Below are 17,194 nucleotides of genomic sequence, written 5' to 3'. Positions count from 1 at the left end.
AGTTCTAGCTCTTTAGTGTTATGCACCACTGGGTGGCAGGCGACACTTGTTTTTAAGGCAAGAGACATTTCAGAGGTTGTTTGCCATTGCCTGCCTCTGCATCAGGACCCTGGCATTCCTTGGAGGTCGCCCTTCCACATACTTGCCAAGGCTGAGGCTGCTTAGCTTCTGAGATCTGACAGGATCGGGCTAGCCTGATATAGGATCACTATATGATCTTGGGCCAGTCACGCACTCAGCCTGAATTGTGAGAAAAGGAGAGAGGGGAAGTATTTCCTATCATACATGAATGAAATATTTACTCTAAGAGTCTCAGTGAAGAAGTTCATGACATCTTCTCCTCTTGCAGAGTCCTTTTTCTTTGACTGAGATTCAGATTTTTGAGAGTGAAAAATTATAGTTTAAAACGCACATAATTAATTGTTGATGGCGATAGATCAAGATGGGTAATTGTGTTAGTCTGTCTGTAGCAGTAGAAAAGAGCAAGAGTCCAGTAGCGCCTTAAAGACTAACAAAATTTGTGGCAGGGGATGAGTTTTCCTGAGTCACTGCTCACTTTTTCTTCTATTCTTCAGAAGGGAGCAGTGACTCACGAAAGCTCCTGCCATAATGTTGTTAGTCTTTAAGGCGCTACTGGACTCTTGCTCAATTGTTAAAGGCATATGAGTTTCAAAAATATGAATAATTTTATATTGAAATTATTTAATATAGATTACTAAGTGTGGGGGCCTGGATTGGTCAGACCCATCCCCCCCCCCAGAAACTGATAAGTCTATGCCCTGCTTGGAATGTTATATATGCTTGACCAGGTTTTAGTAGGATTCTGTTAAAAACAAAAGTATTTATAATAAAAGTTCTGTGAAGAGATGTCATTATAGCAGGAGATTTAATGGGTGCAGCAAAACCAACAGATCTCACAGAAGCAGCACACAACCCAACCATTCACAGTATTTGCTGAAGGAAAGAATTACCATCAAGGAAATACAGTCTCATCTTCATTCTGGCATTTGAGACTAGAGATTCTTTTTTCTACATGGCATAAGATTTACTCAAGATTTGATGTGATGTCTCTTTTAATACCAAAAATTACAGATCATGCTAATGTCAAGATGTTTTCACATCTTGCTTTAGGGCAAACAATGACAGGACAACTCTGTGACTCATGTAATGCCGCCGCCACCACCCCATTATTAAATATACACCTTTTATTGGAAGCGGAAGTGTAAAACAAATTACAACTCCCCTTTCTAACTTAATAGAAAGGTATTGTTTGGAAGAAGGTAACTGTCTATGTATGTATGAGAATGTGTACTCATATAGGAATTCAATTAGAGCATATATGTGAAGACTTCTGATCAATAAAACATCTTTCTTAAATCAGAAGGCTGAAATGAGGACTTGAGACAAATACGTATTGGATTAAAAGAAAAATCTTATAAACAAATCTGTAGCAAAAAAAGAAAAAGAACTTTTATTAGCTGTGATCTGGCAAGGGTGATCGACGTACCAATCCTTTCTGTATCAGGTCTTGTGCATGAAAAAGACTGCTGCAATTAAAGGAGGTATAAGTTCATAAAGCATCTGAAGTTGTTTAAGCAAGGTCAGGGCCATGCGCACATCAGCTAAATGCCAAGCATCTATTTGGGCATTGCTCCTTCCCTCCCAAATGTAGTAGTCAATGTTGTCAGATATGACATTGTTAATCATCTGTGATCCTTTTTTGCTACACTGTGGGTATAACTATTTCATGTGGGGATCTCTGAATATCCTTAAGTTCTGAAGACTGCTGCAATCTTTAAAAGAATATTGAGCAGAAAAGGGAGAAATTAAAGGGGAAATATAGCTAATTCTTACTGAATTTCTAGTAAGAGTGAATATCTCTCTGAAGAACTGAGGAAATAATATAAGCATCTGCATTATGTCATGTTTTCCATGTTTGCCGAAAGCAATAGGCAATGATATTCCAGGGGACAGGGAAGGTCCAATCAGGTACTTGGGAAGAACGGAAGCTGCTTCAGGTACCTTGTTAGGGCTCTGCTCTACTCATACAATCAGTCCACAGCAATAAAGTATTCCCCAGCAAACCTGGAGTCTTGTTCATGAATTTGTTTTGATAAGACATTAACAGTACACCTCCATGGCTATTTTCTTAGCATTAACAGTGGCTTTAAAAACACAAGATTTCAGGTAAAGGTTTCCCTTGCTCAAGAGCCAGTCAAATCTGATTCTAGGGTTGCGGTGCTCATCTCCATTTCAAAGCTGAAGAGCCAGCGCTGTCCAAACACGTTTCCATGGTCATGTGACTGGTATGACTAGATGCTGAGGCACAGGGGTCTTGTTGTAGAAAAAGAGCTGCCGGAGCTCATTAGCATAACCCATTAGCATAACTTATTTGCATATGCCATGCCCCCTGACATCACCGGAAGTGACAGAAGGCCACACCCCCTGACATCACCGGAAGTGTGTCAGAAGGCCCGGCTACTTACCCTCCTGCTTCATCCTCATTCCCAAACGGAATGAGGATCGAAGCAGAGGGCGGGGTAAAGAAGGGGGCGGGGCTTCACCAGGTGACCGCCCCGCCCCCTAGAGGTTCTCTTCCGGAGCTCCGTACCTGAGAGCTCCCCCCCGACTAGAGCCCTGCTGAGGCACACGGAACACTGTTACCTTCCCACTGAAGCGGTACCTATTTATCTACTTACAATTTCTTGCTTTTGAACAACCCCCCCAAACCCAAATCAACTCACCACCACCACCACTAGTATTTAAATTCACTTAGCTGAAAACGATGTCCAGCAGAGCCTGATGGCAGAAAGTTACAGTGCAGCCTTACCTCTAGAAGTGAATTTGAGTAGGTACTATTGGCTGGGTTTCCTCGAAAGAACCTGCATCATAAAATTACCAGATGTACAGCATGGTTTTTTAAAGGCCAGAAACTTGACTGCAGGCTGAAAACCTACACAGAACCTTTACTGAGGCTGCTAGGTCTATTCAGGAATGCATGTGGAGCAGAATAGAGAGCCCCGCAGTGCATATATTTCTACTCAAAACAGAATTGAGATCTCTGCTTTTTCAGATGCCTGGTGTCTTCTAGTGGTAGTTTCCACCGAAAGATGCTGCATGATCCACTGTGCACAGTTGAGAAAGAAATCTGCTTCAGTCTGCACTCCACTTAAGGTGTGATTCCCTTCTGGATACCACAGTAACCTGAAAAAGACACAAGTGGGAAGTATCTTTCAAAATTTCCTCTGGGTGATGGTAGTATGAATTTTTGCCTCAGTATATTTGTTGAATACATTATTCCCCACCCCTTCAAATGTAGAGCGTTTTCCCTTCAATCCCATTCCCTTCTTTGTAAAGGTCTTGTGACTAGTTTATCCTTTTGGAGGGAATTTTTCATAAACATTCCATCCTCAAAGCCATCTGCTTTCAAGTCAGGAGGGGATTAGGCATATTCCTGAAGGAGAGAAGGGGAAGGTTTTCATGCCCTGCTTGTGAGCATCTAAGACCATCTAGTTTACTACTGCTGGCGGCAGAGATGCACAAATCACAGCTACTTCATGCACATCACCCAGGAGGGGTTATTGCTGCAGTTTTGGGTTTCTGTTTTAACCAGATTATTTCAGAGCTGCCTCAAAGTCTCATTTCATTTCCCTTGCTGTTCCAGCTTTTCCCTACTGTTTCCTGATGTTTCTCAAACCTCAGGGAAGCACTGAGACAATGTGGCATGATTCACTGTGCACAATTCATAAAGAAATCTGCTTCAGTCTGCAATCCACTTGCGTGATTCCCTTCTGAAATCCAATGTACTATTTTCAGCTTGTTTCATCACACTTCAGCTGTAATCATAGGCATGCAAATAGGGAACAGATGCAGCGACCATTGTGCTATATCAGGGACTCACCTTTGCGTTCTCCATTATACAAACAACAACACACAAATTTGTTTGATTTCAAGACATTAAAGAAACAAATACCACCAACTATTTGACTAACATACATGTCTGACTCATATATTTTAAAAGCCAAGATCTTTGGCACAGCAATAGAAGCCTTGATTACAACACATAAATTAACCCAGAATGTAGACAATAATGGCCCTTGGTTCAATGGCTGAATAAATTAAAGTACATGATAATAGTATTTAAAAATGTTTTCTTTGTTATGAATATACTGTAGGCCAGAGCAGAATGGAAGCTGACTTAGCCAGCTATATCCACAATAAAATGCAGTAACTAAATTAAAACATCTTTCCCTGAAATCAACCACAGGCTCAGCTTGAAAGGAGCCATTTTCAGATGCCGGACTAGTCCTTTGAAACAGCTTCCCAGAAAAGGCCCAGAAAGGCACCCACCTCAATGGCTTGGTTTCAGGTGACCTGCAGTGGTGGAAACAGCTGTGCCCATTGCACCACTTAGTTCATGACCATTCCAGTTGTCTACCATATTTCAATATCTGCTGACTATGAATCTGCATTGTCTCACAAACAGGCAATTAGCTGTGGAGTTTTTGCCAAGGCTTTTTTTTTTTGCTAATAAAATATCACAAATACACACTGATCTGGATGCTGGTTATGATCTAGAGACCACACAGAAGAAACACCTAATATATTGTCTGGTCTGCTTATGGACCAATTTTGACCAAGTTACTCTGATGGATGTTGACAGGATCCTGGATTTGTGAAGGTCACCACTCATGCAGTGGATCCTTGCCCATCCTGGCTGCTAAAATCAGGTAAGAACCACATTAATGAGCCCTTGATGTCCATCATAAATCAGTCACTAACTATAGCACCTTCTCTTGGCCACTCAAAGAGGCAGTCATCCATCCACTACTTTAAAAATTGTCCATACAGAAAAATGGTGAAACCAAGTATCTAATCTGCCCTTTCTGGGAAAAGTGATTGAGAAAGCAGTAGTGAACCAACTTCCAAGGCCTTTTTCAGGCTATGGGACAGAGATAGCCCTGTTGGCTTTAGTCGATGGTCTAACAAGAAAGGCCAGGCTTCTTTGTTGCTCCTACTAGATATACCTGCAGGCTTTGATATAATAGATCTTGCCATCCTGCTGACGCATTTAGAGGCTGAAGTAAGTATCAGGGGATGTGTCCTGGACTGGTTTACATCATTCCTAGCAGAACAGACTCAAAGGGTTGCTGTTGAAGACCAATTACCTTCAGAGTGGGAGTTGTCCTGTGGGGTTCTATATGGTACAATCTTACCCCCTCCTTTTATTCAGCCTCTATGTAAAACCTTTAGGAGAAGTCATGAATGACTTTGGAGCTGGATGTCATCGATATGCTGACGATACCGAACTTTATATCTATCCAAATCCCCTGGTGACATTGTACAGGTCTTGAACCACCGCCTGACTCCTGTGGCTAAATGGCTGAAAGCGAACAAATTGAAACTGAACTCAGACAAGATGGAATTGATGCTGGTTGGAAAGCCTGAGGTGATTAACAACACTGTGCTTTCCACTTTTGATGGGGTTCAGCTAACCCCTGCTTACTTGTTTAAGAGATTAGGAGTTATACTGGACTCATCATTACTGCTGGAGAAAATGGAGCTGCAAAAATGCTTTTTTCCAACTTAGGTTAGTTCAGAAGATGACCCCCCTACTTTCACTCAGCCAATCTGACCACCTAAATCCATGCTGTGGTAGCATCAAGGCTAGACTACTGTAAAGCACTCTACGTAGGTCTCTCCCTCAAAATAAACTCAGATGCTCCAGCTGGTGCCGCAGCTCAGTTATTAGCAGGAGCTTGGTGGAGTATGCATATTACACCCATTATTCAATCACTCCATTGGCTGCCCATCAGTTATCAAGCTCTGTCCAAGGTATTGATTATCACACACAAAGCCATTCATGGCCTTGGACCTTCAAGCTGCCTCTCCACCTATGTCCTGCCATGACAACTTCACTCATCTGAACAGGGCCTTCTGCAATTACCACCCTGCAGATGGGCAACATCAGCCCCACCCTGTAAGATGGCCTGCTTAAATTGGTTAGGAAGCCTGCTGTTGCCCTGCAAGGTGCTTATAGTGCTCTTATGGACTTATGGTTCATAAGTGATAAACTGGACAATGCGATAAGGGAAATGGAATATACAGGGACCATGTGCCGCCATCAACCTGGACTGCAGGCACACCCAGCAGATGAGAGCTCTCTCCTGTAACAATGTGCCAGACCAAAGATGGATCCATGCCCTCACCTGCAGCGCAGCAGAAAGAGGACCAAGCACCCTAGCCACAGAAAGCACACAGAACCCAGCAACCATTTGCTATAGAGGAACACCACGTTCTGCAAAAGGGACTTAAAATTCTGAAGAGACTTTTCCTTCAACACTCAGGCAAACCCCACCCCCTTCACCTTCATCAGAGCCTGCATGTAGGCTCTTAGGCATAACAAAAGGATTGCTTGCTGAATAGGGATAGCTGACTGCCACAGCCCAGCTAAACCCATCAACTCATCAGCCAGAGCCATCAGAAGACAATAACCCTGGACTCAGCTATTGTTCTCTAAAGGTGACCACTGTCAGTAGTAATGAAATCAATATTGCCCAACCTTTAGCTTCGCCTTCCTCCTGCAGCCAGTTTTTGCCTAGCAACTTCCTGGGGATGTGAGGAGGGGAAGTTGCTGGTAAAAGCCCACCCCCAAATTCAAATATAGTATAAAAGAGCAAAACCTGCCATGTGCGCTCTCTCTCTCTCCTCTAGACCTAAACCCTGCCCTATCTTGCTGATTCTAGGTGTAGTGCTGCCTTAATCCCTTATAGTCTCCTTTATTTTTCCTGTGGATCACTTCATCTCTCCAGGATCAGGTAGCTATCACCCACCAACGATTTTACCTGCTCATGCGAATGTCGCTATCCCTTTCTCTCTAATTTTCCTAGATCTGAATAAGTGTATGTGTGATTATGTTCTATTGTATGTTTGGAATATTCCAAACTACAAAGAATTGCTGCAAAACGTTCACAAATTCACAAAAACATGACAATGACGAACGTCCGTTGAAAAAGTATTGTTGGTTAACTTAAGAGCTATTCATAGCCATTCTGAAATTGAGATTCCTAATAGTGGATTGCTTGGAAAAATTCAGCAAAACAGTTTTTTGATAAAGACCACGAAACGAACTCTGGAAACTCGAGATGTTCGTCATTTGTTGATCTGTGGAATAAATAAGACCTTTGGAATTTAAACATCATGAAAATGTCTACATATTATTGTCATGTTTTTGTGAATTTGTGAACGTTTTGCAGCAATTCTTTGTAGTTTGGGTTATTCAGATTGCTGTGCCCTTTATTGCATTACTTGTTTGGAATATTCTTCAGTAAAGAATCCATTTCTCTAAAGACTTGATTTCTGCGTTTATTTCTGGTTTTACTGGAAAAGGCGGGACTCCTGTATACAAAGGCTTTGCTCCCTTTAGTGCCAATTGCTAATTAATAATCATAATTCCCCACATTAATAACATATCAAAACAATTTAGCTAACACCTTCTACGCTCCTGGAATTTCACAAACTTTGTAAAACATAATTGTTCAGGAGGGTATTTTTGTAAAGGAAACAGGGCTACATTGTAACAGATTGGTCCAGCAAAATGCACCGCGTTTCTACTTATGTAGTACCATGTTCTGCACTGTTTAACTTGTCATGTTTAATACTTACACTTTGCTCAGACAACATCTGGGTTTCAAATTTCTGCAGTCCTTGTCCTATTACACCGTTTATTAGATGTATCATACTATTGATGGCATTGATTTACACTGTATAATTTAGCTTGCGTTTCAGTGAGAAAGGTAGACTATACATAACAAATAAAATAAAAATATTGTAAAGCTGACCCATTTAACAAGGTGTTCGATGAAACTTCTATCCAACAGTAAGTAGTTTTAGGGAGAGTTCTATATAAGGATGTTTTAGGGTTATAACCTTTAAAAAAATGTCCTGTAGTGCCTGTTTGGACTTGTTGATTGTAAGCTGTTTTGAACCACCATGTTGAGTGTGAAAAGCAGGGCTTAAATATTTTAACTAACCAATGAATAAACATATTAGAACTGGTAATAAAAAAGCAGCTACACACTTCAGACTGGCAGGGTTCTGACAAAGCAACAATATTTGGTAAAGTATAGTAATGTGTGCAGCGTGTTTGCCGAGAGCTGGCTTTTGCCTCAGCTTCGTACAGCTGTGTACTTCTCTTTAAACAAAAACAAAGCACACTGTGTGTTTGGGGGGAGGGAGATGAGGAACTACCACTGACAAGGTGGTGGTGGTGGTGGTTGAGAGTGCTGTCAAGTCACAGCCGACTTTTGGTGACCCTGGTGGGGTTTTCAAGGCAAGAGATGTTCAGAGCTGTTTTGCCGCTGCCTGGCCTCTGCTGACAAGGCAGGGAATGTAGATTCCACTGGCAATGCCTGGGGTGGCTTAATATGAAAAGCATACAATTTGGGAACTAATAGAAGAGGTACAGTGGACCGGATTACTGCTATGACTGTTCCATGGTCCGACCACCACGCCCTGAAGGCCCGTGTGAACGTTGCAACCCGACCCTGTTTGGGCGGTGAGCGTATTTTAGCTCGCCCGCAGAGCCAAATGGGCCCTTCTGTGGCTTCAAAAGGCCCTGCGGGAACCTATACCCCCTGGAGGCTTGTTGGATGAGCTAGTCGAGGATTGGCATGGTTGACTCTCGGCAGCCATCGACAAGATGGCTCCCTGACGCCCTCTGCACCCTCACTCTAAGCTGGCTCCTTGGTTCACCCAGGAGTTGTGGCTGATGAAGCGAAGGCTCAGACGACTAGAGAGACAGTGGAGGCGTGCCTGTGATGAAGCAACAAGAGCATCTTATAGGATGTTTATGAGATCCTATGAGATGGCAGTCAAAGCCGTGAAGAGGGAGTTCTACGTGGCCACAGTTGCATCTGCAAGCTCACCCCCAGCCCAATTGTTTAGAACTTCTTGGTCGTTAACAGTCCTGCCACAGGACAGACCAAACGCTAGGGAATTGAAAATTGGCTGTGAGGCTTTTGCGAGCTATTTTGTAGATAAAGTCTTGTCACTCTGCCACGATCTTCCTGCCACAGTTGAGACAGTGAGCGAACTTGAGGCCCCAGGCACGTCTTCTGGTCCAATTTTGGATTATTTCAGTCCACTCAGCCTAGAAGAAAAGATTGCTCTCAATGGTATGCCCAACCACATGCAGCCTTGATCCGTGCCCTTCATGGCTAGTTAAAGCTGGTCGTGAGGGGTTTCAAGGTGTCCTCAGGGATATTATCAACAAATCCCTAATTGAGGGACTGTTCCTGGGGCCATTCAAGGAAGCGATGGTCCACCCTGTCCTTAAAAAACCATCCCGGCCGAACAGGCTAACTATCAGCCGGTTTCAAATTTGGGCAAATTAATTGAGAGAGCAGTGGCAGTACAGCTGCAGAACTTTATGGATGACACTTCCATGCTGGACCCCTTCCAGTCCAGCTTTTGCCCAGGCCATGGGATGGAGACAGCACTGGTCGCCCTCACAGACGACCTCCGGAGGCATCTGGATTGGGGTGGGATGGCAGTACTGTTGTTGTTGGACCGGTCGGTGGTGTTTGACACAGTCGACCATCAGTTACTGGTCCACCGCCTCACCGACACTGGGATCCAGGAGCTTGCCTTGCAATGGCTTGTCTCCTATCTCCAAGGTCGGGGACAGAGGGTGGCTTTAGGGGATCAGACATCTCGGAGGCACCCGCTGACTTGCTGGGTCCCTCAAGGGGCAGTTCTATCCCCGATGTTATTTAACATCTACATGCGCCCCTTTGCCCAGACTGCCTGGGGGCATAGGCTAGGGTGTCACCAATACGCAGATGACACCCAGCTATATCTGTTGTTGGGCAGTCAGTCCAACTTGACCCCAGACGATCTGGACCGGGCGCTTCAGGACGTGGCGGGCTGGCTTAGACTGAGCCGATTGAAACTGAATCCGACGAAGACGGAGGTCCTGTGCCTGAGTCAGAGTGGAACGGGGGTAGAGATCCCACTACTGACCTTCGACGGGGCGCCATTGGTGCCAGTGCCGAGGGTCAGTAGTTTGGGAGTGCTCCTGGATGCTGCCTTAACAATGGAGGCCCAGGTAGCAGCCACTGCCAAAACAGTCTTTTACCATCTCTGGCTGATGAGGTAGCTGGTTCCTGTCATGGGCATGGATGAAGATGAGCTGACAGAGCCTGTAGAAACAACAGCTGGCCCCTCTGAAGCAACAGAGGAAGATAGCTGACAAGTGCCTGTAACAGCAGTCTTCACACCTAGCTAAGATAAGAAGGAAGAACTGCAAGCTGAAAGTCCTCCTGACTCACCCCCACGTGTGACTTGTTTAAGGGAGCGACTGCGGCAAAACTTAGCAACCAAGCTAAGAGAGGTCAGGCTACAAGGGAGGTGCTCAGCTAGTCCAGAGTTTTAATAGGAGCCTGGGTGATTGTGCAGCTGGCTAACTGGAAACAGCATTTAACTCCACACTCTGCACAGTGCTCTTCGTGGAAGCAACAAGTCAGCTTCGTGCTGCTTGCATCCACTCTGGCTCGGCTCTTGCATCTAGACCTTCGGACCCCCTGGCTTTGGACTTGGCTCTGTGTTCCTGGCTCCTGACCTCAGCTTGGCTTTGGACTACGCTTCTGGTTAGTGATTTTGGACTTGGCTCTGTGTTTCTGGCTCCTGACCCCGGCTTGGCTTTGGACTCAGCACTGTCTTCTTGGCTCCTGACCTTGACTTGTTCTGGACTCCCTTTGACTGGCACCCCAGTCCATGACAGTTCCCTTTCTTGAACGCAATGACCTGGCAACAGTGAACCATGCTATGGTCACCTTGAGACTAGACTACTACAATGCTCTCTACATGGGGCTGCCCTTGTCCCAAATCCGGAAAGTGCAGTTGGTATAAAATGCAGCAGCCAGGCTGTTGATGGGCCTCTCTACATGAGAGCACTTCCGGCCAGTGCTGAAGGCATTGCACTGGCTGCCAATAGCATACTGGATTCACTTCAAGGTGCTGGTTTTGACCTTTAAAGCCCTATATGGTCGGAGGCCTGCCTACTTGAGGGACTGCCTTTCCCCACATGTTCCCCAGAGAGCACTGAGGTCAGGGTCACAAAACCGTCTGACTCTCCCTGGTCCAAAAGACGCCAGATTGGCCTCGACTAGGGCCTTCTCAGTGGTGGCTCCACACTGGTGGAATGAGCTCCCAGAAGACATCAGGGCCCTGCAGGACCTCCCACAGTTCCGCAGGGCCTGTAAAATGGAGCTCTTCCACCAGGCCTTCAATTAGGAGTCACCACTGGCAGATCGACAACATCTGAATTGTTAAGGCCCTTATGTTGATAGTAATAAGAACAGCTAATGATACCGATATGGCCACACACAGTACCATCACAGAATGGCCCTATGAGATGCTATCGCCATCTGCATGCATCAGCACTTTATATACAAATTTGATTGTCTGAATTTTATATTACTGCATGGTTTAATGCATCTGTGTTTTATTGTATTTATTGTATTGTACTTTAACCTGCTGTAAGCCGCCCTGAGCCTGCCCATGCGGGGAGGGCGGAATATAAATTGAACAAACAAACAAACAAATAAATAAAATAAGCTACAAGGGCACTTCTGAGAATCAGTGCAGAAAAGGTCTGAGCGTAAATGGTCCCACACACATCTTTCAGGCCCAATTTCCTCATGCAATTTTACCTTGTTTCAACTAGTGTCTTAAACTCCTAACCACTGTATAATGGGGAAAGAAAAACTGAACCTGTTAAAGAGAAGGGTGGTGCCTGCAGCAAGCTCTCTTAGTTACACAGTCTCCAAAATGGAGCACCAGCTACAGCCTGTAGAAAATCATGACGCAGGCCCTGGTCAGTATCAGCACCATTGTCCAGGATAAAAATGTTATGGAAATGAGTAACTGGAGAATCCCATTAATTTGCATACCCTCTCAGTTCCTCATGCATTAAAGAGTCTGCCAGCTGCACTTTCCATCTCTGCTCAGTATCTTTTGACTGGGTGACGTTCACTAGTCTGCTAGAACCAGAAGATCCTAAGGTATGTCTTCACTGCCGTTAATTGTCTTTTTAGAGGCGACAAGTGGCTTGGCCCTGGATGGGCTTATCTCCAATGGCTTTATTGCTGCAGTGATAATCATTGCATGGGCTAAATGTGGAAGCCCGACCACCATCGAACAGCTCCTCCTGTTCCTGGCAGTGTGCAATTTCTCCTTCACAGCTTCACACACATAGTGTATGCCTTCATTAGCTCAATGCCCAGTTTACTCAACAGCTCAATAACCCAGAGCATTCACTACTTTTGTGTCTTTGCCACACTATCCAGATTCTGGCTCACTGCCTGGCTCTCTGTCTTCTACTGCATCAAGATAGTGAAGAGCACTCACTTCATTTTTCTTTGGTGCAAGCTGAGGATCTCATGGTTATTGCCCTGGCTTCTTGGAGGATCAACAGTGATCTCCTCCTTATTTTCCTTTGCATTGAAAAAACCCTCTGCAACTACAGAGCAACGCAGCAGCCAACATTACAAGCGTGATCCAAGAAAAGGAAGTTGGCTTTCAACAAACCGCCTTCTTAGTAATTGGTTTGTTCTGTTGCATCCTCATTGTCACATCACTCTGCAGACATGTTTTTCAGATGACGGGTGAAGGACATTGTTTCAGTAGTCCCCAGATGGAAGCTCACTGCTAGGCAGCTGGGACAGTGCTCTCCCTCCTATTCCTTTACATTTCATTTTATGTGGCAAACACCATACTTATAATTAAAATTTCCCAAACCTGCTCTGTCATTCTGCATGTGTGTTATGATGCGCTGATGATGTATGCCCCTGTTCAGGCTGTCATCCTGGTGTTAGTTAACCCGAAGCTCAGGCAGGCAATTGCCTAGGTGCTCTTAAGAACAAAGCGTCTCTGCAGCTCAGCCACCTGAATTCAGGAGAACACCAAATTCAAAGGAGTGCCGACTGACTCATTTTTCCTTAGGTACAAAACTGGGGTTTTTCCACCTGTCAACAGAACCAGTCCCTCAGAAATGGTACCTTACACCTACCAAGTTTCATAAAATATCCAATCTGAACTCCCCTCTATGTTGGAGGTCATGTGGCAAACGAGGTATATTTTTTCACTGTTGGTGGTCGTGTATTTATGTTCAACAATTCTGGTCCAAAATAATTTTGTCGATAAAAGACATCCCTGGTTATTTGCTTCCTATGCAGCCCGAACTTATTCTCTTAGATTATTGGAATGACAAGCATGTTCCTAAACTTAGACAAGAACTTATATCAGTTTTATTGATGGCTGCAAAAGTAGTCATTGCTGGTAGTTTGTTGTTGTTCAGTCGCACAGTCGAGTCCGACTCTTCGCGACCCCATGGACCAGATCACGCCAGGCCTTCCTGTCTTCTGCCGTCCTCTGAAATTTGCTCAATTGCTGGTAGTTGGAAGTCTCCAAATAAATTGTTATTATCTTCTTGGCGTATAAAGTTATGGGAATATTATGCAATGGATAAAATATCTGATGTTGTTGCTAGTGCTAACATGTCTAACAGGGAATCAAACCTTCTATTGAAATGGTTTCCTTTTCTAGAATTTATATTTAACGTTGACTCTGCTAAGTTCAACCAGTAGTTGCTTTCTATAGCATTATAATTATCTATGGCTCCTTAACGGTTTCCATTTCAAAGTTTAATAGTGCCACTATAGTACTATAGCACATGTAAAGGATAACACAGGGAAAAAGGGGGTGATGAGTTGCCATGGCATGATGACTATACTCCCAACAGCCAGCGTGGGGTAGCTGCAGAGCATGTATGGAACAGAAAAGTTGGAAAATGGATGGAGAGTATGCAGATTACTCCCACCACCACCCCCTTGCCTCTGCATTTGCCCTGGTGATGAAAGCAAAGCAGAAACACCCAAGGTGAACATGCTGTCTGGGCACTTTCAGTGGCCACTCCCCAGTTCTGGAACTTCCTGTCTTTGGGGAAATGATGCAGTCCAAATCCAAGTTCCTTTTGGACATGTTCTCTTCTGGCGATGGTCTCAGGTTCTTGGAGTTAACCAGCAAGGGTGATTGTGGTTTTGATGTGATAGGGTTGTTTTTTTAAGTACTTTAAGAATGACTATGCAGTACTAGAAACAGTGACAAGTCAATAGTTGAATGCCTCTTCAATTTACTTATGAACAAAGCAGAACTCACACAGGGAGATGTATTTCAGACAGGCACATATACGACTTCTCTTACCCACAAGTTCCCCTTTGCACAAGAACAGGATGGCAACATAGCCTCTTGGAAAGTAGATAGATAGTGCCCTGGGAAAGCACCCCATCTTTACGCTTGCGTAAGAACGAATTACAGTACAGTTTCCAAGTCATCTCAAAGGACAGCCCCAGGTAGAGTATGTTACAACAGTCAAGTTCTGGGGTTATAGTAACATGGATCAGGACTTGGGCTGCTGATCCTTTGAATATTCTTTACCATTCCGTTAGAACGGATAAAAGGAAGTACTTCTTCACCCAAAGAGTGATTAACACTTGGAATTCACTGCCACAGGAAGTGGTGGCTTCTACAAGCATGGACGAATACAAAAGGGAATTAGATAAGCATATGGAGCAGAGGTCCCCCAGGTGCTATTAGCCACAAGGTATAGATAGGGACTCTCGGGCAAGTGATGCTCTGTCTTCTTGGTGCTTGGGGGGGGGGGTCAACAGTGGGAGGGCTTCTAATGTCCTGGCCCCACTGGTGGACCTCCTGATGGCACCTGGTATTTCTGGCCACTGTGTGACACAGAGTGTTGGACTGGATGGGCCTTTGGCCTGATCCAACATTGGCGTCTCTTATGTTCTTATGTTATTCCTTTTTGCAAAACCAGTATGTTGAACTGAGGAAGAACTAATTTGTATATTTTCAGCAATGGCTTTTAGTATCCGAATGTGTGCCTGAGGCTTGTTAGGGAATGCAGCCAGTTATGGTCCTTGCAGCAGTTCCTCCTCTTTGACTCCGAGGAGATAAGTCATGGCTGAGATGTGGAGGCGGTGGCAGCTTCCCACAGGAATTGCTCAGATCCTGTGGGAGTTCCAGAGGGGTGGAGCCTCCAAGGGTGCTGACCCAAGGGCAAGCCAGGACCTTCATAAGGCAAATTTGCCAAGAGCTCTTGCTCCTCATGTTGACAGGAGGAAGGTCAGGAGAGAGGTGGAGAAGGATGAAGGAAACCTCTTTCTGGCTCAGTCTGGGGCCTGAAAGGGGGTACACATTGCCCCCTGCTAGCAAGGATCCGCCAGACAGCCTGCAATCAGCTGGTAAGGATCTGCCAGCAGAAAACAGCAATCAAAATGATCAGGAGGCTAAAGCAGCTGCTCTCTGAGGATCAGCCCAAACCCTTAGGGCTGTTTAGCCTAGAAAAAAGGTGAGTAAGGGTGACAGAGACTTATAAAATTATGCATTGCATGGAGGAAGTGGATAGGTAAAAGGTTTTCTCCCTCTCTCATAATACTAGAACCTCATAGAATCATAGAACAACAGAGTTTGGAAGGGGGCATAGAGGCCATCTAGTCCAGCCCCCTGCTCAGTGCAGGATCAGTTCAGAGCACCCCTGACAAGTGTTTTTCCAGCTGCTGCTTAAAGACTGCCAGTCAGGGGGAGCTCACCACCTCCCTAGGCAGCTGATTCCACTGTTGCACAACTCTTAACTGTCAAAAAGCTTTTCCTAAGATCCAGCCAGTACCTTCCCGCCCTTAATCTAAACCCATTATTGTGAGCCCTATCCTCTGCTGCCAACAGGAACCGCTCCCTGCTCTCCTCTATGTGACAGCCCTTCAAATACTTAAAGAGAGCAATCAATCATGTCCCCCCTCAGACCTCCTCTTCTCCAGACTAAACATCCCCAAGTCCCTCAGCCTTTCCTCACAGGGCTTGGTCTCCAGGCCCCAGATCATCCACTGGCTCATCCACTGAAGCCGAAGTGTGGGAGACTCAGGACAGACAAAAGGAAGTTCTTCACATAGCACATAGTTAAGGTGTGGAACTCACTGCCACAGGATGTGGTGATGGCTGCCAACCTGGAAGGGGCGTGGACAAATTCAAGGAGGACGGGGCTATCAGTGGCTACTGGTCATGATGGATACCTTCTCCCACCAGTACTACAGGCAGTGTGCCTTTCTGCATCAGTTGCTGGAGAACACTGGCAGAAGGATGCTGTTGCAGTCATCCTGCTTAGAGGCAGCTGGTTGATCACTGCATGGGCCTTTGGTCTGATCCTGCATGGTTCTTCTTATGGTCTTAGACCAATGATGGTAGCAGTTTTTAAAAAATAATATACATAACAGCACAAGCACCTACTTCCCTGAGTATAAGCACAGGCCCCAGCAGGCTCTTTAATCAAACAAGAGAAAACATAGCATGAGGGCTCTTTTTGTAGCAGGAACTCCTTTGCATATTAGGTGACACACCCCTAATGTAGCCAATCCTCCAAGAGCTTACAGAGCTCTTCTTACAGGGGCTACTGTAAGCTCTTGGAGGATTGGCTACATTCAGGGTGTGTCACCTAATATACAAAGGAGTTCCTGCTACAAAAAGAGCCCTAGGCCATGACCCATCTACTGCATTCTGCCTCTGGAGAGGAAATAGGAATGGAAGAAGAACAGTCGTGGCAGGATGCCTCCACTTGTTAATGCTGTGGATTGTACTTTTCTCTTTTCTAGTTTCTGCTCATCTTGCTAATGATCCCCATTTCTTGCTTGCAGGATAAAAAATTAAGGAAGGGGTGTCTGTTTCCTTAAGTAAGGCACAGTTTTAAATGTATTCCCATGCTCCAGTGTTGATTTAATAAGGATGGCACAACCAAATGCAGTAACACTTCCCCCCAAAACTGACTGCTCTAAAAAAAATTTTTTTAAAGCCCTGAATGCTCAGCAGCTATGAGACTTGGACCACATGTAGGGGGAAAGGATTGGGGGGGGGGGGGAGAATGAGAAAATGCTTCTGCAATGAGGAAAGCTAGGAAGAAGACGGCTGATATGTACAAGCCAGGAGCCCAGTTTAGTAATTCCAGCACACTAAGGGCTCGGCCAGTGCAAAACTGGCTCCTTGCAATACACTCTGACAGAAAGAACGGCTCAGTCTCTGAGTAGGGAGCTCTATTCAAAATGAAGCTTTCAGCATTGCTGTTTGTGCA

The 17,194-nt window shown here is 45.0% G+C and overlaps 1 protein-coding gene across 1 annotated transcript in view; it reads right to left on the bottom strand.

Annotated features, from left to right (window-relative positions):
- Window positions 1–2,757: 2,757 nt before the first annotated feature.
- The window catches only part of LOC107109059 (acylamino-acid-releasing enzyme-like), a 37,129-nt gene continuing 22,692 nt past the window's right edge, over window positions 2,758–17,194 (bottom strand). The window contains exons 22-24 of the mRNA XM_015409633.1: window positions 16,466–16,522; window positions 14,822–14,830; window positions 2,758–3,204 (exon numbers count right to left, since the gene is read on the bottom strand). Of these exons, the coding sequence (XP_015265119.1) occupies window positions 3,042–3,204; window positions 14,822–14,830; window positions 16,466–16,522 (229 nt within the window). The 3' untranslated portion in view covers window positions 2,758–3,041. The remainder of the gene's footprint in view (window positions 3,205–14,821; window positions 14,831–16,465; window positions 16,523–17,194) is intronic.

This window comes from Gekko japonicus, unplaced genomic scaffold, assembly GCF_001447785.1.
Source record: "Gekko japonicus isolate JY-2015 unplaced genomic scaffold, Gekko_japonicus_V1.1 scaffold2793, whole genome shotgun sequence".
NCBI lineage: Eukaryota > Metazoa > Chordata > Lepidosauria > Squamata > Gekkonidae > Gekko > Gekko japonicus.
Note: the sequence above shows the minus strand (reverse complement) of the source record. Positions and strands in the feature narration are given on the sequence as shown.